Below are 26,134 nucleotides of genomic sequence, written 5' to 3' on the forward strand. Positions count from 1 at the left end.
GTTGGAGGGGTCATCTGTGGCCACCGGAGAGCTCAAGGCTCTATCCGCAAGGTAACTGTTGAGATTACTATCATGCTAAGACACTGCGAAGAAGTCCCCTCAGCCACGTACATCAAAGCTTCAAGGACTGTCCAGCCCTCGCCAGATACATCTTGCCTGTGGGAGTCTTGACAGTAGACCCTGGGTCTTGACTTCACTCATCAGTTCAGCCCAACAGCAAGGAGGTCTCGATGAGGTGGGAAGGGCTAGGCCTACCAAGTTCTAGGATGGAGGACAGGTAATCTTGGAGTCACACACCGTCCTTAGCTGTGGGCCCCTCAGTCAGCTGGTTGGTTGTCAAAGAAAAGTGAGCATGGCAAGCCCTGAGGGGCTTTGAGCAAATACTGTGAGAGAGACAAGGACAAAAGGGTGAACAAGGGCTTCCCTGAGGAGGAAGGGGGTAGATGGAATATTTATAGGGAAGTGAGGGGTCGGCTAGGGAGTGTGCGCATGCGCATGAGCCCACTTGTTCTTGAAAGCGCTTGCTCTTGACATCGGGTGTCTAATCTCAAACACTCTATCCACGAACCTAATCTCAAACACTCTATCCACGAACCTGGAGCCAGGCTGGGCCTCGCTCAGGTGATCCTCCAGGTTGCAGAGGCACTCGCCCATGCCTGGCTTTTTACTTGAGTGCTCTTACCCACTGAGCCATTTCTCTAGGCCTCAGATAAGAGTATTCTCATCGCTCTTAAGAACCTCTGGCTCCTCTGCCTAGTGCTCAGTGGTGACGTCATGTTCCAGAACAATCTGTGCCCGGGAAGAGCTGACGGGATGACCCCACTCTTCACTGAAGGCTTCATATCTGTCACTTCTGATGTCTGAGTTTAAATTAGGTGACATGTTGTCTCTCTCAAGAGTGGTATAACAAGAATGAGAGACCCTAAGCCAGGTATGGTGGCTCATGCCTTTAATTCCAGCATTTGAAAGGCAGAGGCAGGTGGATCTCTGTGGGTTTGAGGTTAGCCTGGACTACAGAGTGAGTACCACAGCCAGGATTACGCAGAGAAACCCTGTCTCTAAAAAAGGAAAAAAAAAAAAGAAGAAGAAGAAAAAAAGAAAACAAAGATAAACTCAGGTCTTTTTATTCCCTCAGATGGAAAATTTCCCTATGTTAGTTTTACCTTAAATGTTATTTAAAATAAATAGAGGCAATTTTTCTACAGCTTCTTGTTAACGGCATAACCCGAGTGTGTAGCCAGAGATTTTTGCTTTGTTTTGGTTTTCATTTTGTTTCTGTGGTGATTGAACTAATGACCTATGACCCCCCCCCCTTTTTTTTTCCTTTTTGCTTTTTTCTTTTTTGTTTTTTTGAGACAGGGTTTCTCTGTGTAGCCCTGGCTGTCCTGGAACTCACTCTGTAGACCAGGCTGGCTTTGAACTCAGAAATCCACCCGTCTCTGCCTCCCAAGTGCTGGGATTAAAGGCGAGCACCACCACTGCCCGGCATGCCCTATGGCCTTGAGCATGCTGGTTAAGAGTTGTACCACCATCCTGCCCTTCCTGCCTCAAAAACCAGTGACAGATACTTACTTCAACCAAGGGGAACCTCTTCAAGAGAAAATAATAAAAACCAAACCGAAAAAACAAAGCCCTGAGGGTCCCGTGAGAACCTGTGAGATCCAGGGCCCAGACAGAGTGGGTTCCTTTGTCCTTCCTGGTGTGTGTGGGCCTCCTGCAGCCCTGACTGGGGCTGACCTATGCCCAGTCACAGCCTTGCTGAATTTCTCTCCAGAATGGGAGGTCTGTTGCAGAAGGTGGTGGGGAGCCTAGGGTCACCTTGTACAGATGGAGTCTGGGATCTTCCAACAAGAAGGACAGGCCCCTTCTCGTTGCCTCAGACTTTTGCTGCCACTCACGCTTGCCTCTTGCCTTCAGCAGCTCCTCAGGTCACCTCAGCAGAGGCTATATTTGAGAAGTAAGAAATGGTCTGTTCCCACACCTCAGGTGCTCATGTTCTGAGCAAGGCAGGGGTGATAGGTAGGAGAGCACAGTGGAGAGACCTGATGGGGAAAGAAGCTCCCCTCCTGGACGAAGAATACACAGAGGGAGGGAAGCAAAGTTAACACAATTAGACACATGCTGTGTCCACTGATGTTAAAATAGCAGTACCTTCAACAGAAGCAGGGACAGACAGAGAGCTGTGTGGCGATCTAGTCTGTCCAGATGATAGTGAAGATGTTCGCATGAGGGCCCAACTCAGGAAGTAACATGGAGTAGGGAGTTAACGTTGGTGTCTCTTTGTTTGGCTTAGTTTTGTGTTTCAAATTGTTTTTCAAGATGGACGCTTTCCCTGACCACGTAAGATGACAGATACTATTTCAGATTGAAAATGGGGAATGTTCAGGCATGGCCCACTTGTCCCCAAAACTCAGGTCTCTTGAGCACTTGCCCTGACTGTATAGGGGTTCGAGTCTCATCACCCCATTGTCAGGTGACCTTAATTCTGGACTAGGACAGCAGATTGTGAGCCCTGCTCCCACCGGCTCCCACCGGCTCCATGTCCAATACTTCTGGACCAGAGAGCTGCCCAGTTAGTGGCAGCTGCAATCAGGAGCCTCAGACATCTTGTGGAAGGCAGTCATTAGCTAGCTCCTGCCTCTCATCCAGCAGAATAGCACTGGAGAGCTTCCTTGCACTACCGGAGGCAGGTCAGGCGGGGATGGGTCAGAGAGAGCTTTTCGGCCTTCCTCATCAAGTTGTCACAAACCTTCTTAGTGGACTCCCTTTTTCCGGTGTCAATACAACCTGAGGCTGTTGGTGACAGCTGAAGGGATAAAGCCTCTGGTGTCGGTTGTCCTTTAACTGAGGTTAAAGAAACCTGGCTGCCCTAGTGGTCACATATAGGCTCTTTCCCCACTCACTCTTCTCTTGTCTTACTTCCTGGGGTCCCTGGGCTCCACTTCAGGTTCCTATGTGTTTGCGTTTCCCAGTAAAGCCTTTGCAATTGAGAACTCTTGACTTCAACACTGAGTCCTGGCGCATCGAGCTTTCTCCCAGGTGTTAGGAGCTGACTTCTGTGTGATGAGGGTTACCTCGCCACTCCCTGTTTTCATTGTCCATTAACCAACTTTAAGAGTTAAAAAGTCCGCTTAGAGGTGTTAATTCCTAGTATAAATTCCTGAAAAAGACCTCACTCTACAAGGTTATGTGGGAGCAGATGAAGAAGCTCCTTGGGGAAGAGTGGAAGGCACGGGTGCCCGGACGCTCCCACTCCCAGGTTACATGATCTGGGTCAAATCACCTGCCTTTCAGCCTCTGTGTGACATGTGGACCCACATAATCCTAATCCTAGTCACAAATAGAGGTTGCCTTCTCCACACACGGCTGCCTGCCAGTTGCCGAAGCAGGGAAGCAGCAGCGTCAAGGATGAAAACCACATCTTTGAAAGCAGGAGTACATCCTCCCAAGTGGAGTTGACACAAGCCGCAAAGACATCTGCTTCCTTTTTAGCACAGGAAGATAGGTGTGGGAGCTCAGGTCTGGAGGGGTTGGCCATGCAGTGGTAGGCAGGTAAGAACAAGCCACTACCTGGGTGCCCGAGACTTTGTGCGAGAGGATGGCCAACCGTGGGGGAGGAAGTAGAAAAACAAACTTTTCCTTCCAGAAGTTGCCTTTGGGGCTATGCCTCATCAGGCCTCGGTTATGGTGGAAGCCAAGGAGCCCCTGTGGGTTCACAAATTCCAGGGGCAACTGGGAACTCAATTTTGTCAAAAGCATCCATTGAATCTAGCCCATGAGTCATGTGTTTGGTGAAAACTCCAAGGTGCCGTGGCCTGGCAGTCTCTCCGGGAGAGTGGCCCATTGTGGCTACAGCAGCTCCACTGAGAGGCTGGACACAGCCCAGGCTGCAGAGCCCACATACCTCAGCTGCCCAGCTGCCTCACTGGCTTTTACACATTTCTTTTAATTATAAAACTTATACTTGGGGCTTGGGGACCTAGGAAGACATAAACATCAACCTCTGGTCTCTATGTATGTCCCCTTGCACACACGTGACCACACACACACACACACACACACACGAACATGTACACACTACAATGCACACAACTGATGCTCAGTGAAAAATAAAAGCAAAATAAACCCTGATCCACATCCTTAAGGATGCGTGTCATCATAGTGTTGATGCATTGCCATCCCCCCTTTGCATGGAACACCAGCCAGGTCAGACAGATTATGCCTTATGATGTGTAGTTCCCAAATGAAGGAGAATGACCTTAGCCCAGAATCGGTTACCCAAAGCCAAGGTCCTCTCTCCTTCCTGGATATTCCTTGTCTTTGCTCCACCCCCACCCTAGCTCTTTTCTCCTTAAGATTTTTATTTCAGCTGGGCAGTGGTGGTACATGCCTTTAATCCCAGCACTTGGGAGGCAGAGGCAGGCAGATTTCTGAGTTCGAGGCCAGCCTGGTCTACAGAGTGAGTTCCAGGACAGCCAGGACTACACAGAGAAACCCTGTCTCGAAAAACCAAAAAAAAAAAAAAAAAAAAAATTTCTATTTCTACTGTGTGGGGGGGCATTGGTGAGGTGGGGTATGTAATGTATGGTGGGGTGGAGTATGTAAATGTGTAAGTGTAGATGACCTCAGAATGCAGAAGAGGGCATCAGGTCCTCTAGAGATTATAAGCACTTGCAAGCTGCTCCTTATGGGTGCTGTAAATTAAACGTCGGTCCTCTGCAAGAGCAAAAAGCACTCTTAACCACTGAGCCATCTCTCCCTAGATGTTCTGACTCTTAAAACAATAGACAGAAAGGAAACCTTGTAACTTTTATCATAAAGCATGATGTTTTATCATTCTGCATGATGTTTTATCATTCAGCATGGTGTTTTATCATTCAGCATGATATTTACATTGCTTTAAGTCAGATAGTCTTTGTCAATGTTAAGTATAATCATGATTTCCTTTTTTAAAAAAAGCTATTTTAAAAGCCCCCAAACTGTCAATGAGCACTTCTTTATTCTATTTTTTCCCTTATTTTACTTTTTATATTTTTAAAGCCCAGGAAGTGCCAGGCCTCCCTGTCTGTTCTCTGGGTCCCACTGTTCTTTTGTTTTTCAAAATGTCTAATGGAGAAAGAAAGGAAAATTTCACCCAGCCTGGAAATCAGTGTCTTAACTTAGAGTAAGGAGGAATTTGTGTGTCTTTTGAGTGACAGGGCAGTCATTATAAGAAACGTTGGCTTCAAATGATTGCTTAGCCACCCAGTCATTTAGTCACCGAGTCTGCCCATGTTCTGTTGTGTCTAAGGGTGAAGTAGGGATATGATGCCTGTACTTAGGCTAGCACCTAGCAACTTAACGGAGGAGATGCTGTTGTCCAGGTAGAGCAGTGGTCCTCAACATTCCTAACACTGCAACCCCTTAATACAGTTCCTCATGTTGTGGTGACCCCCAATCATAAAATTAATTTTGTTGCTACTTCCTAACTGTAATTTTGCTACTGCTATAAATGCAAATATGTGATATGCAGATGGCCTTAGATAACCTCTGTGAAAGGGTTATTCAACCTCCAAAGCAGTCAAGACACATAGGTTGAGAACCACTGAGGTAGAGCATCCAGAAGAAAGGGTGCCTTGGAGTGGCTGATCCACCCAGGTGTTTTTCAGGGCCCCAGGGAGTTTGACGCCCACTTCTGCAAGCCCAGAGCATGATGGTAGGATGTTATCAGCTGCAATGGCCTCTTCTCTCCCCAGAGCTGTGTCAACAAACAGCAGCTCCTCACGACCATCCGCCAGTTGCAGCAGCTGCTCAGAGGCCAGGAGACCCGCTTCACTGAAGGCATCCGGAACATGAAGAGCCGGCTGGTCGTTCTGCAAAACACTGTCAACAAGATGAGCCCGGATGCACCTCCAGGTGGGTCCCAAATCATCAGGTGAGAGCCAAGAACTACACCCAAGAACCTTCCCCAAAATTTTCCCCAACAGTTTGTCCTTCATGTGTGCACACAAGTGTGTATGTGTGTGTGTGTGTTTATACGTAGGAGAGAGATAGAGTATGAGTGTGTGTGTGTGTGTGTGTGTGTGTGCAAGAGAGTGTGAGTAGTGTGTGTGAGAAAGAGTGTGTGTGTGAGAAAGAGTGTGTGAGGAGTGTGTGTATGCATGTGTGAATGTATGTGTAGGTGTGTGTGTGTGTGTGTGTGTGTGTGTGTGTGTGTGTGTGTATTAAAGTTACTCTTCTCTCCCACATTTGACAGTCACCTATTTCCAGGGTTTTTAAAATGATTCATTTGTGAGTGTCAATACATATGCACATGTGTGTACATGTGCCCAAGGAGTTCAGAAGAGGGCACAGGATCCCTGGTCCTCTGCAAGAGCAGCAAGCATTCTTAACCATCCCCATAGCCCTCTTGTTCAGTTTTTACCTTATGTAGTAGCTCAAGTTGCTACATAACTTGGCTTCAAACTTGCTATGCAACCAAGGATAATCTTGAACTCCTGATCCTTCCATCTCTGTCTCCCAACTGCTGGGATCATGGTTTGTATCCCTAAGCCTGGTTTCGCTTTTGTTGTTTCAAGATAGGCTCTCAATACATAGCTCAAGGTGACATGGAACTCAAAACCCTCCCATCACTGGCTTCCAATAGCTGTGGTTTGTCACCACACCCAGCCCATTTCCTCTTGTACCTTTTATTCTAGGCTTAATAGCTACATAGGTAGCAACTTATCATCCAACAAAATTGTCAAAAACACCCCTCTGCAAGCAAAGGTGCTTTCCAGCTCCCTGTCTGCCCCAGAGGGTGGAGTCAACCCTGGTTGTGCTTTTGGCCCTGTTTTTATTTTTAATGCCACAGCCTATCTTTCAGACTGGTTTTAAGATGCATGCCACATCTGACCTCCATGCAGGTTCGCCCTACCACCCTGACCTACCCAGCACACTGCACTTACAATGTGTGTTATTTTCCACGAATAAGTATGGCTCTTGCTTTTCATTCCTGAAAGTTCATTCTTCAGTGACTCCACCCAGTTGCGGGGTTGGGGAGCGAGGGAAGAAGGGCTTCCAGGGCAAGTCCTGCTTATCCCGGGTACAGTGGGGCACCCGGTTTCCCTCCACCAAGGGAGAGCTCTAACACTGGGGCATGTCTTCCTGGTGACATCTTTCACCTTCTAGGCTTAGAGGTGAGCTTCCCCTGGTCTAGGGGCTCAGGGGACAGGAGATGGAGTCTGTGGGACATCTACCATCCTTGGTTCCTCTACCATAGCTTCATTTCTCTCCTTTATTGTGTAAGATACCATTTCCAGAGAAAGTTTTCATCAGAGGTTCAGTAAATCCCATTTCTTTCAAGGCTCATTTATAGAACATACTCTGTGTGCCAAGCACTTGGCTGGGGCTGGGGCTACAGAAAGAGCACAGGCCAGATTTCATTCAGGCAGAGAACACTGATAATGAAGATAATGAAAGTGAAGACACACCCGGGTAGTCACAAAGGCTAAGAAGGAACAAAGTGGACTAGGAATGGAGATGCATGGTAGCCAAGGCTTCATCTGGGAAGTGAGAGCATTTGAATGAAGACCTGAAGAGCAGGGAGAGCCAGCCTGGAGGTAGGCTGAGCCTGTCAGGAGACTTTGGACACCCGGTAGGCCCGAGAAAACAATGACCGTCTAGTGGTCATCTCACCAGTCTGACACTCCGCACCGCACTTGGAGGCCCTGCAAACAGGACCCTCCGAGTCTCTGAGTCCCAGCTTGCTCAGTTTTCACTAGGCCTACAGTGTGTTCTACAGCGTGTTCTCCTCGTCGTCTCCAAGAACATTGGGAGGTTTCATGAGATGTGACGTTTAGAAAGTCCAGGACCCTGCCCAGTCTGCAGCAGTCATTCCACACAGAGAGAGGTCTCATGAGTGATATCCATGCTTCCAAGGCTGTAGCCCCTAATCCCTGCTCTTCTCCTCACAGTTTCCTGCCCAGCCCTGGATGCCCCTCCTGATGGCAAGAAGTTTGGAAGCAAGTACTCCGTGGACCATGAAGTCCACTTTACCTGTAACCCTGGGTTCCAGCTGGTTGGGCCCAGCAGTGTGGTGTGTCTCGCTAATGGTACCTGGACAGGAGAACGGCCCCGCTGCAGAGGTATGGCCATTCTGCCCCGTCCACAGCATACTATTTGAGTATGCTGGTCAAAAAGGGTCATCCCAGATGTGTGTGTGTGTGTGTGTGTGTGTGTGTGTGTGTGTGTGTGTTGTGTGTCTATTGTGTCTATCTGTCTGTCTATGTTTATGTATGTGTGTCCGAATGTGTGCATGCACATGTGTGCGCAGATGTGTTTCTTGTGGTGAGTTGAATACATGCCACAGTGGTCAAGGATCGCCTTAGGTGTCAGTGCTTAGCCTCTGTATATTTGAGACACAATCACTTGTTATTTGCCACTGTGTATGCTAGGCTAGCTGGTCAGCAGACTTCCAGGAACTATCCCATCTCTGCTTCTTATCTCATGATCAGAGAGCGAGGGTTGCAGAAGCCTGCTACTGTGGCCTAGGGGAAGGTTCTGGAGTTCCTAACTCAGGTTTTCACACTTGAGCGGCAATCATTTCACCCACTGAGCCATCTCCCATTCCCATGGTTCTTTAGTCATTCCTCAGCCACAAACCAGGGGAACATGCCAGCCTCTACATCAGGCCTGGCTGGTCTCCATCATCATGAGCAGCATTTTCTCTCTTTCTTATTTTTTTTTTTTTGAGACAGGGTCTCTCTTCAGAGCCCTTGCTGTACTAGAACAATTAAAGGCATGTGCCATCACTGCCTAGCTTTATTTTGTGATTTTGGGTTTTTTGTTTGTTTGTTTGTTTGTTTCTTTTTTTCTTTCTTTTTTTTTGGTTTGGTTTGTTTTTTTGTTTGTTTGTTTCTGTTGTTGTTGTTTTTGTTTTTTTGGGTTGTTGTTTTTAGAGAGGGTCTTATAAAGCCCAGGCTGACCTTGAACTCACTATACATCGAGGGATGGCCTTGAAAGTCTGATCTTCCTGCCTCTACCTCCTACCTTCCAAAGGCCATGGATCTTATCAAGATTGGTTCTTAGAAGCCGGATGTGGTATTGCACACTTTGTAAATTATTTATTTATTTTATTTTACATGTATGGGTGTTTTACCTGCATATACCTCTGTGTAGCATGTACATGCAGTGCCTTCAGAATCCAGAAGGGGGCATCTGACCCCTTGGAGCTGGAGTTTCAGACAGTTATTAGCAGTCATGTGGGTGCTGGGAATGGAACCTGGGTCCTCTGAAGGAGCAACCAGTGTGTTCTTAACCTCGGAGTCAGCTCTCTTGCCCTAGAATGTGTAAACTTTTTTTGTTTAATTTTGTTTCTTGGTTATTTGAAAGAGAGTTTCTGTGTGTAGCCCTGGATGTCCTGGAACTTGTTCTGTAGATCAGGCTGGCCTCCAACTCAGAGATCCTCCTACCTTTGCCTCCCAAATGCTGCACAGTGGTGACACACACCTCTAATCTCAGTACTCAGGAGGCAGAGACATGCAGATGTCTGAGTTAGAGGATAGCCTGTACTACAGAGTGAGTTCCAGGAGAGCCAGGGCTATGCTCGCAAAACCTGTCTTGAACAAAGATCAGCTCTAAGGTGAGTTTATTAACTCCAACTATAATCCTGGCACTTAAGAGGCTGAGCTGGGTGGGCTGCCTAGATTATCCTAGACTACAGAGAAGACCCTGCCTCAAAAACTTAAATTTAAAATAATTAGATCTTATCAATATCAGGTCCTTGGTTTGCATCAGCTAGGACAAGGACTAGGAGAGGTAACGGCTGCTCTGGCCTGGAGCTGCAGTCTCTGATGCTCCTGGGAGAGTCTGCAGGAGAAAGTCCTCCACTGTCCTTTGGGTCTAGGCTGGGACTTGGTGTGGACAGCTTCAGGAGAGGTCAGCATGGGAATAAAAGGTTTCTCTGTGCTGGGTTTGAGAACAGAACTGTTTGACACAGAGAAAAGTGAGGCTTGGCACATGTAATTTATTGCTTTTCAAAAGGCTTTAGACCACAGTGTTCTAAAAAAATTCATGGCTATCAGTCATATTTTAGGCATCCATGGAACATCTTTTGAGGCAAAATGCCCATGATTTTAGCTAGGGTTAAAGGGAGCATAAATCTCAACACAAATGCAAGAGCAGTGTGGAGAGAGGACTTGAGGTGTGAGTTCATTTGAAGTAGGGCCTCTTTATATTGCCCAGGTTGGTCTCAAATCCTCAGCGGGAACTAGGAATCTAGCCAACGGCCTCATGCACTAGATGAGAGCTCTGCCACTATGCTACAACCGATAGCCCTCAGTACTTAGCTCTTGAAAACTAAGAGGCCTCAGAAAGCACAGTACTTCTCAAGAACACTGACAGGAGAAGCCAAGACACACAGCAGCGTCCAAGAGTCCAGCGTCTTTCCTGTCTCCTGGAAGGATGGATGGTTCAAGGGTTGATTACAGGTGTGAGCTCTCAGACCTCACCAGGAACCATCTATACAACAGATCTGAGCCATGCAAACACACCCAGGGAAATGCCAGAGCCCAGTGTTCACCCTGACTCTGAAGGAGTTCCATCCCGTTAAGTGCCTCATGGATGACAAAAATGCCATGAGAGGTGTGAACACAAGGAATTCCCTTTTCATTGCTTTGGGCACCTCCAGTCTTAATTCCCAGGCTTAGTTGCAGACCCCTGATGGGTTCCTTCTCTGTCCACTCAGCACCTTCAGATCCTATGCATGTGGCTGCCTGTGGTCTGACCTGCCTGCCTGTGCTCTGTAGCCTGGACCACAACACCTACCTGTCTCGTGGTACCTTTGTGGTCCATCCTGTCAGGGCTGACATGGTGGTCTTCTTCTTTTCCCACCTTGTCCCTGCACTGAGTGTCTGTGTATCTGTGGTGGGAGTCAGCACTTTTGACTGGAGACCTTAGTTCAATCCCTGGAACCAACATGGTAGATGGAGAGAACCGGCTCCTAGAAATGCTCTCCTCTGATCTTCACAAGCATACTGTGGCGTGGGTGCATGCACGTACACACACACACACACACACACACACACACACACACACACACACGATAAATAAATAAATAAATAAATAAATAAAGTAAGTAAGTAAGTAAGTAAGTAAGTTTTCCAAGAGGTTGGAGAGAAGGGCCAGCAGTTAAGAGCACTCATTTACTGCTCTTGCAGAAAACCTAGGTTCAGTTCTCAGATACCCCTAGTTACTGAGTTTGGATCCCCAGAATCCACGTAAAAGTACGTGCAGGGGTGTATGCCAGTAACCCCAGCACTGGAAAAGGAAGGGACAGGTTCCAGGAAATCCAACATCCTTTTCTGGCTTCCATGGGCACCGCACACACACATGATACACACACACACACATGATGCACACACACACATGATACACACACACACATGATGCACACACACACGATACACACACACATGATGCACACACACACGACACACACACACATGATATACACACACATGATACACACACACATGATGCACACACACACACGATACACACACACACATGATACACACACACAGTCAGGCACATACATACACTTAAGTGAATATTTTCAAACTTCCTCCAAAATAGGTGATAAAGAAAGACATACAGAACAGAGGCAAAGAGACACATGAGCTATAAGATACTGTGGAGCTTTTTACTTCCTCTGGTCAACTCTGTCATATTTATGTATGTATGTATGCATGCATGTATGTTTTTCATGGTGGATAAGTGAATTCAAATTTCTTGATATTGAAGTAGCTAGAACCATTAAATAAAGTAATTAGTAAGCCAAGTAATTGATAGTAAAAGCATAAGAACCCAAGTGAAGCTCCACGGCTCTAGGGTGGCTCCTCTAACTGCATAGATGTTCACTGAGGTGGACAGAGTCCAGGCGGGGCCAGTGTCTGAGTGGATGCCTTAAGCTATCTGTGTCATGCTTTATTTGTGAGTTGGTTAGAATAAAGTGATTATGCTTTTTAAAAAATGTTCAAAATGGGATCTTGGATATTATCCATCTCATTAAGTGTAAACTGGGCCTGGACGCTTACCTTGTACTGATGGAACAGAATATTTGTATGTTACAACCCACTGGATCAGCATGCTGCTAGGCTCAGCCTCTCCCGGGTTGGCATGCTGTGCCTGCACTGGCACCCACAAATGCTGTCTTCAGCCAGAGCCCCACAGCAATGCCAGGTAGCTGCCACTGGATCTTCTCAGGGACAGTGACAGTCTTGATGATATGGGTGAGACTCGGTGTTGCTGGGGTTGTTAGGGTCAGAGCCTGAGCACTGGCAGCCTTTACAGTAGCCTACATTTGCCCACCCATCCCTAAGCCAATTAAACAGACAGGTAATAGTAAATAACAGGTTTGTTTATTGAAGCCACATTGGAGAGGGGAACAAATAAAAAGGTGCAGTGACCACTTCGCCAACTCCATCTCTGGGGTCCTGACATGAACTTTAGATTTAAATAGAGAGCAAGAGGTTTGCATAACTGAGCAGTCACTGTCAAGATTTGGCATAGCCCACCACCTTTATCTGGGCTTCAGTCTCTCCCAGGAAGATGGTATGACAAGTTGTCACCCTGTGTGAGCCCATGGGTCTGGAGAGATGACTTAGTAGGTAAAATGCTTGCTATGCAGGTATATGGATCTGAGCTCCAGGCCCCATCGAAAAGCAGGGTGTGATGGTATGAGTCTCTAACCTGAGCACTGGAGGGGTTGAGGGACATCTTTGGGAATGTCACTTGGGTCCTCCTACTGAGGTACTTTGGTTGATCTAGAAAAACTCAGGACTGGTTCTCTGAGAACCAGTCCCACCAGAGCCTGCTGACCAGCTAGTCTAGTTAAATGATGAACTCTGAGTTTTCAAAAACTAAGATGGAGGGACTGGAAAGATGGCTCAGTCTTTAAGAGCACTTGATGCTTTTCTACAAGACCTGGTTTGATTCCCAGCACCCACGTGGTGGCTCACAACTGTCTATAAGTCCAGATCCAGGGGATCCAATGCTCTATTCTAGACTCCATGGGCACTATACATGCACATGATACACAGGCAAAACATGCAGACAAAACACCATTCACATAAATTAAACTAAACATGGATGCATAGAGAATACATCCAATGTTGACCTAAGGTCTTCATTCTGGTACACAACACCCCCTACATGCACATATATTAACATATATACATGTATAACATATATGATCAAGAGTGTGATTACACACACACACACACACACACACACACACACACATACCAAAGGACTATCTGCACTCCCTTCCTGGGAGACAAGTTCCTCCTCTGGCTGGCATCAAACTTTAGTCTTTTCCTTCCCCCTAGGATGAAATTCCTGGGAGAATTCCAGTTATTGGTGTCCATTGTCTCAGTATTATGAGAGCCAAGGGGTGGGGGTGGCAATTACAGGTGGCTTCAGAACATCTCTCCTGCCAAGACAGTTCCATTAGGCAGGAGCTCAGCAGTCTCATGACCAGCATTAGAACCACCCCAGCAGCTGCTGAATGTGCCCAGTTTAATGTCCACATCAGCAGTTCTGTAGCTGTGCATTGTGACCACGGGGGACAATAATCTTAACTACAGCTGTTTACTTCAAGACACAAAATGTCAGTGCCAACAACTCTTGGCAACATTGTAATAACTGGCCAGTACCCACTCTGCAGTCAAGCAACTCGAAAGAGGGTGATGATCTACTTGGCAGAGAAGGAAATTATACATAACAACTCTCTTAAAGATGCAGTGGGCAGAGGAGCTCCATTAGACCAGTGGAAAGCAGCCATTTGGCTTCCTGGGTTTCCCTGGTTTTCTCTGTGTGAAGCACAGGAATTTTTAGCTTGGTTTTTTTTTTTTTTTTTGCTTTTTGTTGTTATTCCTTCTGAGACAGAGCCTCATGTAACCTAGGCTAGCCTTGAACTCAAAAAGTAGCAAAGGATGACCTTGAACTTATGATCTTCTGGCCTCTATAATTACACTGCGTTTCTGTGGTGCTACAGAAGAAATCCTAAACTGTCACATGGTAGGCAAGCTTCTGTCAACTGAGCTGGGTGTGCAGCTTTCTGAGCTGGGTGTACAGCTTTCTGAGCTGGAGAGGCCATAGCCCTTCTTTCCTTTTGATCTTTTGGCCCCAGGGTCAACCAAAGGAAGTGTTTGAGAAGCAAAACCCTTTGTAGTTTACCACCATCTTGAGGCACTTCCCCACGGAGCCCATCCACTTGCTTCACTAGGTGATCTTTCTCCTGTTTTCATAGTCAGAAAAATGCCAATCATTTTAAATATTGTTTTTCATTAAGAAAAAAATCCAGGCTAGGTATGGTGGTGCACATCATCAATCCCAGTATCTGGGAGGCAGAGACAGGTGGATCTCTGTGAGGGCAGCCTGGTCTACATAGTGAGTTCCAGGACAGCCAGAGGTACATAATACAGAGACCTTGTCTCAATGAAGAAGAAGAAGAAGAAGAAGAAGAAGAAGAAGGAGGAGGAGGAGGAGGAGGAGGAGGAGGAGGAGGAACAGAAGGAGGAGGAAGAGGAAGAAGAGGAGGAGGAGGAGGAGGAACAGGAGGAACAGGAGGAACAGGAGGAGGAGGAAGAGGAAGAGGAGGAGGAAGAGGAGGAAGAAGAAGAAGAAGAAAGGAGGAAGAGGAGGAGGAGGAAGACAGAGAGAAGGAGGAGGAGGAGGAAGAAGAGGAAGAAGAAGAGGAGGAGACTCCTCCTCAGTGTGGGAGAGATGGCTCTGAGGTTACTACTCTGGCTGCACTGGATGCTCTGGGTGCAGTTCCCAGCACCTATAGGGAAGCTCACAACCACCAGTAATTCCAGCTTCAGGAGATCCAGACACTGTACATATGTGGTAGCTGCACATACATGCAGGCAAAATGTTCATACATATAAAATAAAATTAAACTTAAAAGAATTCAACATATAAAAATATAGAAGAAAGATCTTTTAACCCAAAACTCCTATAATTTTCACAAAGTAAACTCCTTAATGTCATAAAATATTGAATTAAAATCAAATTTCCCCTACTTTCTTATACACTTTTAACACTGTTTGCCTTGGAGCCCAGATTACCACCATATTTCTGCCTGGTTGTCCTGTCTCTTACATCTTTGGGAATGTCACTTGGGTCCTCCTACTGAGGTACTTTGGTTGATCTAGAAAAACTCAGGACTGGTTCTCTGAGCTCACACATTTTGAAACAATCTGTTAGAGGGCAGCTTGATTGGGTGTAAAATGCTCATCTCATCTTTAACTCCTTTGACTCTCTTAGATACTATGCATCTGTTTACAGATGTGGACTACCACACCCAGTAATAAGCAGTGCTGAGGACCAAGCCCAGATCCTGAGGTGCACTAAGCAAGCATTCTACCAACTAAGCCACGCCCCCAGCCAGGACCTTCAACAGGAAACTTTAGTTCCAGGGAGATTCTACCCAAGAGCCTCTAAGAGTTTCCTGCCAAAGCTGTCACACTGAACCTAAGGTGAACACAAAGAAAACAAGTGCAAAAAAGATATGGTTGTTCACATAAAAAGGCCATTGAAAGGGTTAAAGAACTGGCTCAGCAGTTAACACATGTTGCTCTTTCAGAGGACCTAGGTTTGATTCCCAGAACCCACATGGCAGCTCACAGGTAACACCAGTACTTGGGCATCTCTCTCCCTCTTCTGGGGAACTGCATTCATGGGGTGCACACACATATACACAGGCAAAGCACTCAAATACATCATAAAATAAATCTAAAAACAAGTTTAGTGTCATCAAGACAGAGCTGAGGAGGTAGAAGTTTCTGTTTCTTGGTCACGTTGGAAATAGAACAGGAGAGGAAATGTTAGAGGCACAAAGCTGCTGAAGGGACACTGGGAAACTTACTTCATGTAGGAGAGAAGAAAGGCGGGGAGGGGGCTCTTGTCAAATCCCATGCAAGCTGGCATACAAAAACCAAAAATTAAAGAAAGAAGCTGAACATGGTGGTACATACCTTTGATCCCAGCACTGGGAGGCAGAGGCAGGCAGATTTCTGTGAGTTCGAGGCCAGCCTGGTCTACAAAGAGAGACCAAGTCAGCCAGGACTCTGTTACACAAAGAAACCGGGTCTCAAAAACAAAATAAACAAACAAGCAAACAACACCCCCCCCTCAAAAAAATGAGAGAGAAAGAGAGAGAACAAAATTTCCATGGACAATAAAGAATTGCCAGAAAGACATACTCACAAAACAGAAAACAAACAAACAAACACAACAAAAAGGAAGCCAATATTTCAAAACAACCCAATAGAACTTTTTAAAATATAAAGAATGAAAAACAATATCTAAGCTAGGGAGATGGCTCAGCAGATAAAGGCTCTGGCCACCACGCCTGATGATCAATCCCTAGAACTCATGTGGTAGAGGGAAGAAATGAACTCTTGAAAGTTACTGCTGGGCAGTGGTGGTGCTTGCCTTTAATACTAGCACTTGGGAGGCAGAGGCAGGCAGATTTCTGAGTTCAAGGCCAGCCTGGTCTACAGAGTGAGTTCCAGGACAGTCAGGACTATACAGAGAAACCCTGTCTCAAAAACAAAACAAAACAAAAAACCAACAACAAAATACACAAAAAGAAAGAAAGTTATTCGGTAACCCCTCCACTCATCACTAATAATATTTATGTGTCCTCCCCACAAAATATTAAAATAAAAAATGTAAAATATTTAAAACAGCAACATGCATAAAAGTGAGAAAACATTAGAAATAAAGTCACTGGTAATAATAATAATGGTAAATTTGAAACAAGACACAGAGCCCCGAAACAAAGTAGAACAAAAAAGAAAGACGGGGATGCAAATGTAGCTCAGATGGTACGTGCTTGCCTGGTGTGCATGAGGCCCTGAGTTCAGTGTCCAGCATCACATAGGCCAGACATGGTGGTGCTTCCCTATAACCCTAGAACTCAAGAGACAGAGACAGAAGATCAGAGATAAAGGTCATCCTCAGCTACGCATCAAGTTAGTTCAAGGCCAGCCTTGCTACTTGAGACATTGCCTCATATACATATATATGTGTGTGTGTGTGTATGTGCCTCATATATATGTACATATATACACACACATATATACACACATACACACATGCATATATATGCTGCATACATCATTTTTTAAAAGAAAAAAGTGTACATATAACTACTCACTTTCATAGAGCAATAAGTACTCATGCAATGGGAGATGAAAACATGGCTGTGCCCATTCCCTGGCTTGCCAGCCTTTCTCACTGTCACTGTCATTGTCCTCTTCAAGTCAAAACTGAATGCCACAGCCTGGGACACACATGAATGTGATGACAATTATCCTTCAGTTGGGATATAGCACTTGCCAGCCAGGGCGCCAAGCCCTTGAATACTTCTGACTGCTCATCAAGATAAGAAGTGCAGAACGCCTGTCTGGAGCCTGTGAAGAAATGGATATGCTGGGGCACTCAGTCACATTTCTAGCAAGCCAATGTCACACTAGCCCCTCCCAAAGGGTCCAGGTGTAAGACCACTCACTCAGTGTCTTCCACTGGAGTCTCCCAAGGACAGATAATGGCGGTAGGCATGCTGAGACCAAGCTGAGGGATCTAAATGCTCACATTCTTGCTTCTTTCCCATACCTTCATGGCTTATTGATCTGCCCACTCTCAGAGGGGGCCAGTAGGCAAAGATAGGGTTGGCCCTTGAACGACCTTGGAACACTGACCTCAGGGAGCCATTTGTGTGTAATGCAGCCTCATACACATTCCTGGAAATTAATCACCCGAAAACAGGCTGGCTGTGGAAGCAGGTCACCGGACTGAGGTTATAGAGAAAGGGAAATGGCTACTTCCCTGGTATAAACAGGGTTTGGACAGCCTGAATCCTTCTAGATGAAATAGAAACTTTGAAATACTTGCAAGCAGTCTTGAGGGAAGCAAAGGTCCCTTCCAGCTAGCCCAGAATGAGGCTATGGTTCTCACTGAAAGTGAAGCACCTGCTTCGCCCTCTTGGGAGACACACAGAAAGGTCACTGCTAGTCCAGAAAGGGGGGCTAAGGGGGATGGTGTTCTCAGGTTTCCCTCCCAGGCACTGAAGTTAAATCAGATCCATGGCAAAGCTTCTCCTGGGTAGAAATGTCCTGTGTATGCATGAGCTTAAATGGAGCCAGGGACATTCGTAACAGTGAAGCTTCTACAAAATTATCTTTTCCAAAGTAAGACATCTTATAAATATTTGTTGTAGAAAGAGGACAAATACAAAAAGCATAACTGAGGAACAAATGGACAAATAAAACATCCATGAGCCAAACAAAGAAAAGCCAAAACTCAAGTCAGTGGTTTTCTTATGGGGGCAGTACTGAGGATTTGAACCCACGGCCTCAAGTGCTCAGCTGCTGAGCTACCCAGTGCTGAGAAAAATCTATGGAATTTATAATTCCCTATCTCTGTGGTTCTCTGTGTCTCTTCCTCTCCCTCTCCCTCTCCCCCTCCCCCCTTCACTTACATCTTCTCTCCTCTCCACAGAGAGCTGAGTATGCAACCTGAGAACTATCCCTTTAGCAACACTATGGAACCATCAATAGACTCCCTATTGATGGAGCTGAGTATAAACTCGGAGAATTAAATTTCCCCATTTCTGGATATTCCAGTGGGTCATTTTCTCTCTCCTCTCTCTCCTCTTTCTCTCTCTCTCATATCCCCCCTCCTCTTTCTCTTTCTCTAATTTCTTGGAATTTAGTTCCATTTGAAGGATGATCCAGAGCCAGGGATATGGCTCAGTTGGTAAAATAAGCTTAGCATGCCTGAGGCCCTGGATTCCATCCCTAGCATAGAAGAAAACTGGGCACAGCTGTTAATCCTAGCCCTCAGGAGGTGGAAGCAGGAAAGTCCTAAATATAGTGTGATCTTTGGCTGTACAGAGAGGGAGTTCAAGGCCAGCCTGGGATCCACCTTGGAAGAGCAGAAGGGCCGCACTCACAGGCAGATGCCAATACCTGGCCACAGCTGTGTATATTACCCCTCATAAATTATAGCACCATGTTTTTTCATCGAGCATGGCAGTCTTCTGTCCTGCACACAGAGTCTGGGTGGACACAATATGAGGCAGGTAGTAGAGAAGCAATTGCCTGCATGTCAGCCCATTAGTCCCCTTGAAGTCCCCACAGGTAGAGACAGTGGCAAGTGGGAGGCTAGAAAGCTGGGATGGTGATGGTGTAGTGGTACATGTCTGTACCCAGGAGGTTGAGGCAGGAGGATCACAAACTAGGATGCCAACCTGCATCTGAATGAGACTTTGTCTCAAAACCAAACCAGAGCCAAGCCAGACAGGAAGCTGGAGTGGCCCTACAATGCAATGAGAACCCCGCTGTTAGTTTTTGTTTGATTTGGCACTGGAATCTACAATCATGTGTTGGCATCCTTTCCTAGATATCAGTGAATGCTCCAGCCAGCCTTGTCACAATGGAGGGACATGTGTGGAAGGTGTCAACCACTACAGATGCATCTGTCCTCCAGGAAAAACTGGGAACCGCTGTCAGCATCAGACCCAGGCTGGTATGTAGTCACTGTGGGACTTGGTGAGGATGCCTCTTGGGGCTGGTGAGGATGCTAGTCATAGTCATCAAAGGCAGATGTGGCGGAAACTCTGGGCCTTTCATAGATTGGAGTTTTTCTTCTCTGGTTCCCACCCACAGGCTGATCCCTCTAGGAACCTAAGGTGCTTATGTGGGTGAGCTTAGCGCTCTCTCTCTCCCTCTCTCCCTCTCTCCCTCTCTCCCTCTCTCCCTCTCTCCCTCTCTCCCACTTCCCCCCCCCTCTCTCCCTCTCAATGTCTTCTTTGGCTGTACAGAGAGGGAGATCAAGGCCAGCCTGGGATCCACCTTGGAAGAGTTGGATATATATATATATAGGCATGGCTTGGGAAATTACACTGGGGTATACCTTTGCCTGGTCAGTGCTTCGGCTGCCAAGAGAATCACTTCCTTCTAGCATTCCCAGTGCACCCTGCAGAGCCAGCAGTATGAGGTGCTTTAAGATATGAATGAGCAGACATCTGCTTAGTGAGTCCCAGCATACAGCAAGAGAATCCAGTGATAAGGAACCTATGAAGGGTGGGTTGGGGTTTCCCACTATTCTCCAGCCAAGAAATTTATTCCCAACAATGCCTGGCTGTCTTTATTTCTGGGTAGATTCCTTGTGGGGGAAGGGCGTTGGTGGCTAGTGTAAGATCCAGGGGCTAAGAGCTGACCCGCTCTTGGGGCTGGAGATGGAGCTCACTTCGCAGGTGCTTGCTTCCCACACAGGAAGCCATGCATTTGGTTTTGAGCATCACATAATGTTGGGCATATTGGCGTGCATCTGTGACCCTAGTACTTGGCAAGGAGAAGCAAAAGAATCAGATATTTAAGGTCATCCTTGGCTTCATAGCAGAGTCTGAGCCCAGCCAGGAACACAGGAGTCCCTGCCTCAAATAAAACAAAACCTCTTTACAGCCTCTGTAGCAGTCAACCCCAGGTCAGTGCTGAATAGCACCCACAAGCTTGCTGCTCACTGTGACTTGACAAAGCAGGACTAGCTTGCCACATCCTTTCTCACAGGGAAGCTCCCCTCAAAGGCTCCCTACAGCTCTGCTGTCTGGACTTATCCTCTGTTGAAACAGTGTGGAGGCAGGGCTTTCCTGGAAGCCCACTGACACTGTTTACAAAGAAGGGCAGAGAAAAAGATCCCCTTGCACCTCAGTGGTGCCCTACTGGCCACTAAATGCCCCCTTTGGGGGTTTTCTGCTGTGGGACCTTTGGGTCATTGCTCCTCAGGCTCCAGGATCATTTTATGAAGTATCCCCTAAGTCTTCTCCAGGAATGGAAAGTAAGGAGTGTGAGAACAGCTATGCACATCGAAGTGACCCGACAGGCTCACCTAGAACCTTCTTTCCCGTTAGTTGGATGACTCTCCCAATATCCCGTAAGCCTCTCCAAATAATTTTTCTAATTTTTAATCTTTAAATGTGTGTGTATATTTGTGCACTTGACTACAGTTCCAGTGGAAGCCAAGAAAGGGGCTTCTGTTCCCCAGGAAGTGGAGTTACAGACTATTATGAGCATCCAGATGTTAGCGCTATTCTGGCTCTTAACCACTGAGCCACCTCTCCAGTCCCCAATATTATTATTTTAAGATTGAGACTGGCTTTACTCCTCAGGTTGGCTTTGAATTGGATTTAGGTGGTCTTTCCTTGACCTTGAGAATAACCACAAGACTTTTCTTCTTCTTCTTCTTCTTCTTCTTCTTCTCCTTCTTCTTCTTCTTCTTCTTTTGGAGACAGGATTTCTCTGTGTAGCCCTGGCTGTCCTGGAACTCACTCTGTAGACCAGGCTGCCTCGAACTCAGAAACCTGCCTGCCTCTGCCTCCCAAGTGCTGGAATTAAAGGCGTGTGCCACCATGCCCAGCTAAGAATTATTTTTTTAAAGTCCACTTACCAGAGCTAGAGAGATGCTCAGAGGTAAAGAACACTTACTATTCTTGCAGGGGCAGGCAAGGGTTCCCAGCACACACATGGTGGCTCAAAGCCACCTTTAACTCTCCAGTTCCAGGGAGACCAAGAAATCTTCTTTTGGCCTCCAAGGGCATCAGGCACCACAGACTGTACATATATACATGTATTCAGGCACACATAAAATCTTTTTAAAAACCCACCAGGCTGTTGTGGTGCACCCCTTTAAACCCAGTACTCCAGAGGCAGAGGCAGGTGGATCCCCAAGATCGAGGCCAGCCTGCTTTACAGAGTGAGTTCCAGGACAGCCCAAGGCTGCACAGAGAAACCCTATCTCAAAAAAACAAAAACAAAATCCTTTAATCCCAGCACTCAGAAAGTAGAGAAAGTTAGAGGCTAGTCTGGTCTACACAATCCAGGATCATGATTTTGTTTGCTTTTAATCCATCTACCTTATTTTTATTGTGGTTAGGAAGCTAGTTTCTGGTTTTGGAAAGATGCAAAAACTGTAATAATAAAAACGACTACCTTGAAGACATTGAAGAAGCTGCAAGCTTGTACACGCGCGCGCGCGCGCGCGCGCACACACACACACACACACACACACACACACCTCGAACAGAAAAAGTGGAGGCTTTAAACTCTAATGCTCACTGCATTGTGGGCATTTTACAAGATTCTCAAAATGAATCTCAGACTTGACACTGCAGTACGCCTTGCTGTTCCGCCTTTACATTCCAATCTCAGGGGTCCTGTCCGGGTCGCAGGCGCTCGGTTTAGGTTAATCACTTGACATTCCTTCCCTGCTGTAGAGTACGCCCTAGGAGATAGGGTCTCGCCGGTCCTGGGGAGCGTGGCAGGTGCCAGGGGTCGGACGCTGAGCCTGTCTTCTTCTCCGCAGCGGCCCCCGACGGCGGCGTGGCCAGTGACCCCGCCTTCAGCCGCGCACCCCGCTGCGCGCAGGTGGAGCGGGAACAGCACTGCAGCTGCGAGGCGGGATTCCATCTGAGCAGCACCGCGGGCGGCCACAGCGTCTGCCAAGGTAGGGACCACGAGCATGGGAGGAGACCCCAGTCCTGGGGCGGAGCGTGGAGGAGTGGGACAAAAGGGTCTTCCTGGACTTGGTGTCAGTGAAACATGTGATTTGTCTTTTAAGTGAGGGTTGCCAAGGTGATCAAAAGGAACAGGTAGACTTCAGGGGTGTTCTGGAGAAAAAAAGTGTCTGTTCGCCCATCTTATCTTCCAATGGTTGGGCTCTTGCAAGGTGCACCAGGGCCTTCTCTGAAACATTATAGACAACAGATGGAGTGTTGGGGATATGCACTCAGTCTCTAGAGGGCACCTTCGTCCAATCCCACCACCGTTTAAACCTGGAGTGATATGGATGTAATCCCAACACTTGGGAGATGGAGACAGAAGGATCAGGAATTCAAGGTCATCGTCTGCTATTTATGGGGTAGGGAAAGAAGAAAGCAGCCAGAGTGACAGGCTTGACATAGCCTGGCGCTACTATACCCAAGAGGAGCCTTTTGTCCTGTCATGTGCACATGCGTGCGCGTGAACACACACACACACACACACACACACACACACACACACCACACCACACCACACCACACCACACCTCTGGCAAAAATCCTATGAGCTGGTGGCAAGAGAGGAGCTCAGATCATTCATGGCAGCCAGGGCCATGGATGTGGGCACAGACTGAGACTCAGTCCCTGGTCTCCTTCTCTCAGTGTAGCTGACTGTAGAGCAGTTCCACCCTGAGATCTGGCCAGTTGGTGCTAAGAAGCTCATGTCACAGCATCAGAAATAAAAACACTTGCCGCCTCCTTTTAAAGAGGCATCTCAATATGCAGGCCAGGCTGGCCTCAAATGGAGAGCCCTGCTTCAGCCTCTTAAATGCTAAGATCACAGGTCTGCAGCACCTCACAGGTTGCAGGGCTCTCTCACCGTTTCTCCATTACTAAAGATGAGGAGATCTAAGATGGGTGTCTGAATATGGTTCTAGTCTCCGAGCTAGGTACTTGATGCGTTAACCTTTGTAGAGTTTCCCCATTTACACTGAGAAGTCTCTTCTTCATATCAGTTCCTCCTTTAAGCCCTCTTGGTCCTAGACTGGGGAGAGGGGTCCTCTGCTCATTGCTGTCTCCAGCCATTTAGTCACAGCTGCCAATGAGTCTGGTTAATGGAGGCTGTGTAGCCTCCTGGAATCATGGATGCTTTTGTCCCCAGATGTGAATGAGTGTGAGATCTATGGGCAGGAAGGACGCCCCCGGCTCTGCATACATGCCTGTGTGAACACCCCTGGCTCCTACCGATGTACCTGCCCCAGTGGATACCGGATCCTGGCTGATGGGAAGAGCTGTGAGGGTAAGTGAAACTATGTAGAGAGGCAGGCAACCATTAGGCTAGAGGTCACCCTCCACACCTGGTCACCTGATGCTGCTGTGACCCCTGTTCTCATCCCTGAATCCCATTCAAGAATGATTGGGTTAAGAGAATCAAAGATCTGGGTACACATTTGATCTTAAAAACAAAATTAAGAAACAGGTCAGGCTACATATCCTATGCAAATGGGTTGGTTGATCACCCAGTGTCCTCTGACCTCGTGTGAGTTGCATTTCTGGGTAAGATCACTTCCTCTTATTCAGCAATGCCTTCAGCTAGACCTGAACCCACAGGCCTAGAAGCCAGCCAGACTCACTTTATTAGACTCTGAAGGGACCTAGGAGGCTTCATGGCCCTATGTGTCCACATTCTAGTGCCTCTGACAGGAAGGTCTGATAGGCGCTGTACCTCAGCATGGTCAGGCTCTGTAGCCATGACCATGTGTGGTGACTATTTGAGAACACCAGAAAAGCAGACCCACTAGGGTCAGGGCTCATAAGGGCCTGACTAGTTGTGACTGGAAGGGTTCATCTACCCCCAGGACTGTACCCAGGTTGAAAAGAGAGACCTCAGGCTTCCATTTGCCAAACTCTAGTAAATGCCAGAGTCCTACAAGCAAGAGGGCCTGGGAATCAAAAGACCTGGGAGCCTGGGCAGATGGTCCAGGCCAGTCAGTCTCCCGGGAGTGAACTGGAGGGTGGTTTGTAGGTTAAAAAAAACAAACAAACAAACAAAACCCCACCTGGCTCAGGTTCTACCTCAGTGCTACATATCCATCGACTCCCCATTGGCTCCCCGGAAGACAGGGCTAAAATTTATCTCTTTCTATTCATGGTGCAAATAGGCACTGTTATCAGCAAAGTGAGGAAGATTCACAGCCTTTGTTGTATCTCCTGCAATACAGATGTTGATGAGTGTGCGGGCCCACAGCACACGTGCCCCCAGGGGACCACATGCATCAACACTGGAGGAGGCTTCCAGTGTGTTAACCCTGAGTGTCCTGAGGGCAGCGGCAATATTAGCTACGTAAAGACATCTCCCTTGTGAGTATATCCAGGGCTGCTCACAGCTGGGCAAGCATGGCACTTAGTGTGGCTGGGCTAGACTCTTCTGGTAGGTTCATGGGGGGGGGGGGGGGAGATAATTACATCATACACAGGAAATATGAAAGACAGAGATGTTTCTCTGAGCTTTCATTTCCCCTATAACTATCAATTCACATGAAATACATTTTGTTCTCCAAAAGAGATACTAGAGTCTATGGGAGTGTGGCCTCTTCAGAGGGTAGGTAGGGCAGCCCCTCTTGAATTTTCCCAAGTCTAACTCACTCCATTTGCCTCTGCTCCAGCCAATGCGAGCGAAATCCTTGTCCCATGGACAGCCGGCCATGTCGTCACCTGCCCAAGACCATCTCCTTCCATTACCTCTCTCTCCCTTCCAACTTGAAGACGCCCATCACACTTTTCCGCATGGCTACAGCCTCCATTCCTGGCCATCCTGGGACCAACAGTCTGCGCTTTGGGATTGTGGGTGGGAACAGCCGTGGCCACTTTGTAATGCAGCGCTCAGACCGGCAGACCGGAGAGCTCATCCTTGTACAGACCCTGGAGGGACCTCAGACTCTGGAGGTAGACGTTGACATGTCGGAATACCTGGAACGCTCCTTCCAGGCCAACCATGTGTCCAAGGTCACCATCTTTGTGTCTCGCTATGACTTCTGAGGATGCCATGGGAGATGAGAGACTGGGGGTTGAGATCCAGGCTGATTTTTCTTCCCCAAGGACACACCGTGGGCAAGAGCTGTGGTGGTCATTTCTTCTCTCTGTCATGTCCCCACCTTCTCTTCTTGTTCACTCAGGCTTCTAAAGCAATGCTGTGTTCTAACCCAGGGGCTGGCACAGAAGGGAAACCACATACAAATGCTGTTTCCACCATCACACTGTTTTTTGTTCTGCTTTAAGCTCCATTCCTTCCCCCTTAGGAGACAGCACAGAATTTCAAAATGCTATGTGAATGACCATGAGAGTTTGAACCACCTGAGGTGGGGGAGAAGCTCATGGCGTGCGCTTGAGACAGTAGCCGACAGTTCTGCATTGAGGTTGCGGAGCTTTTTCTGGCTGAGCGTGTTCTAGCTCTGTAGATGGTCTAATGGCCCTGTGAGCTACCTACCGTAATGCTTTACCCTGTGACCTTCAGCCAACCTTCTCATCAGTAAGCTATAGGGGAGCCTAGCAACCCCAAGTGGA

The 26,134-nt window shown here is 47.3% G+C and overlaps 1 protein-coding gene across 1 annotated transcript in view; it reads left to right on the top strand.

The window, feature by feature from the left end:
• Fbln7 (fibulin 7) overlaps window positions 1–25,825 on the top strand; it is a 34,546-nt gene extending 8,721 nt beyond the window's left edge. The window contains exons 2-8 of the mRNA XM_031373650.1: window positions 5,736–5,895; window positions 7,935–8,105; window positions 19,435–19,560; window positions 22,396–22,536; window positions 23,733–23,870; window positions 24,793–24,931; window positions 25,237–25,825. Of these exons, the coding sequence (XP_031229510.1) occupies window positions 5,736–5,895; window positions 7,935–8,105; window positions 19,435–19,560; window positions 22,396–22,536; window positions 23,733–23,870; window positions 24,793–24,931; window positions 25,237–25,609 (1,248 nt within the window). The 3' untranslated portion in view covers window positions 25,610–25,825. The remainder of the gene's footprint in view (window positions 1–5,735; window positions 5,896–7,934; window positions 8,106–19,434; window positions 19,561–22,395; window positions 22,537–23,732; window positions 23,871–24,792; window positions 24,932–25,236) is intronic.
• Window positions 25,826–26,134: the final 309 nt, after the last annotated feature.

This window comes from Mastomys coucha, unplaced genomic scaffold (genome assembly GCF_008632895.1).
Source record: "Mastomys coucha isolate ucsf_1 unplaced genomic scaffold, UCSF_Mcou_1 pScaffold15, whole genome shotgun sequence".
Lineage (NCBI taxonomy): Eukaryota > Metazoa > Chordata > Mammalia > Rodentia > Muridae > Mastomys > Mastomys coucha.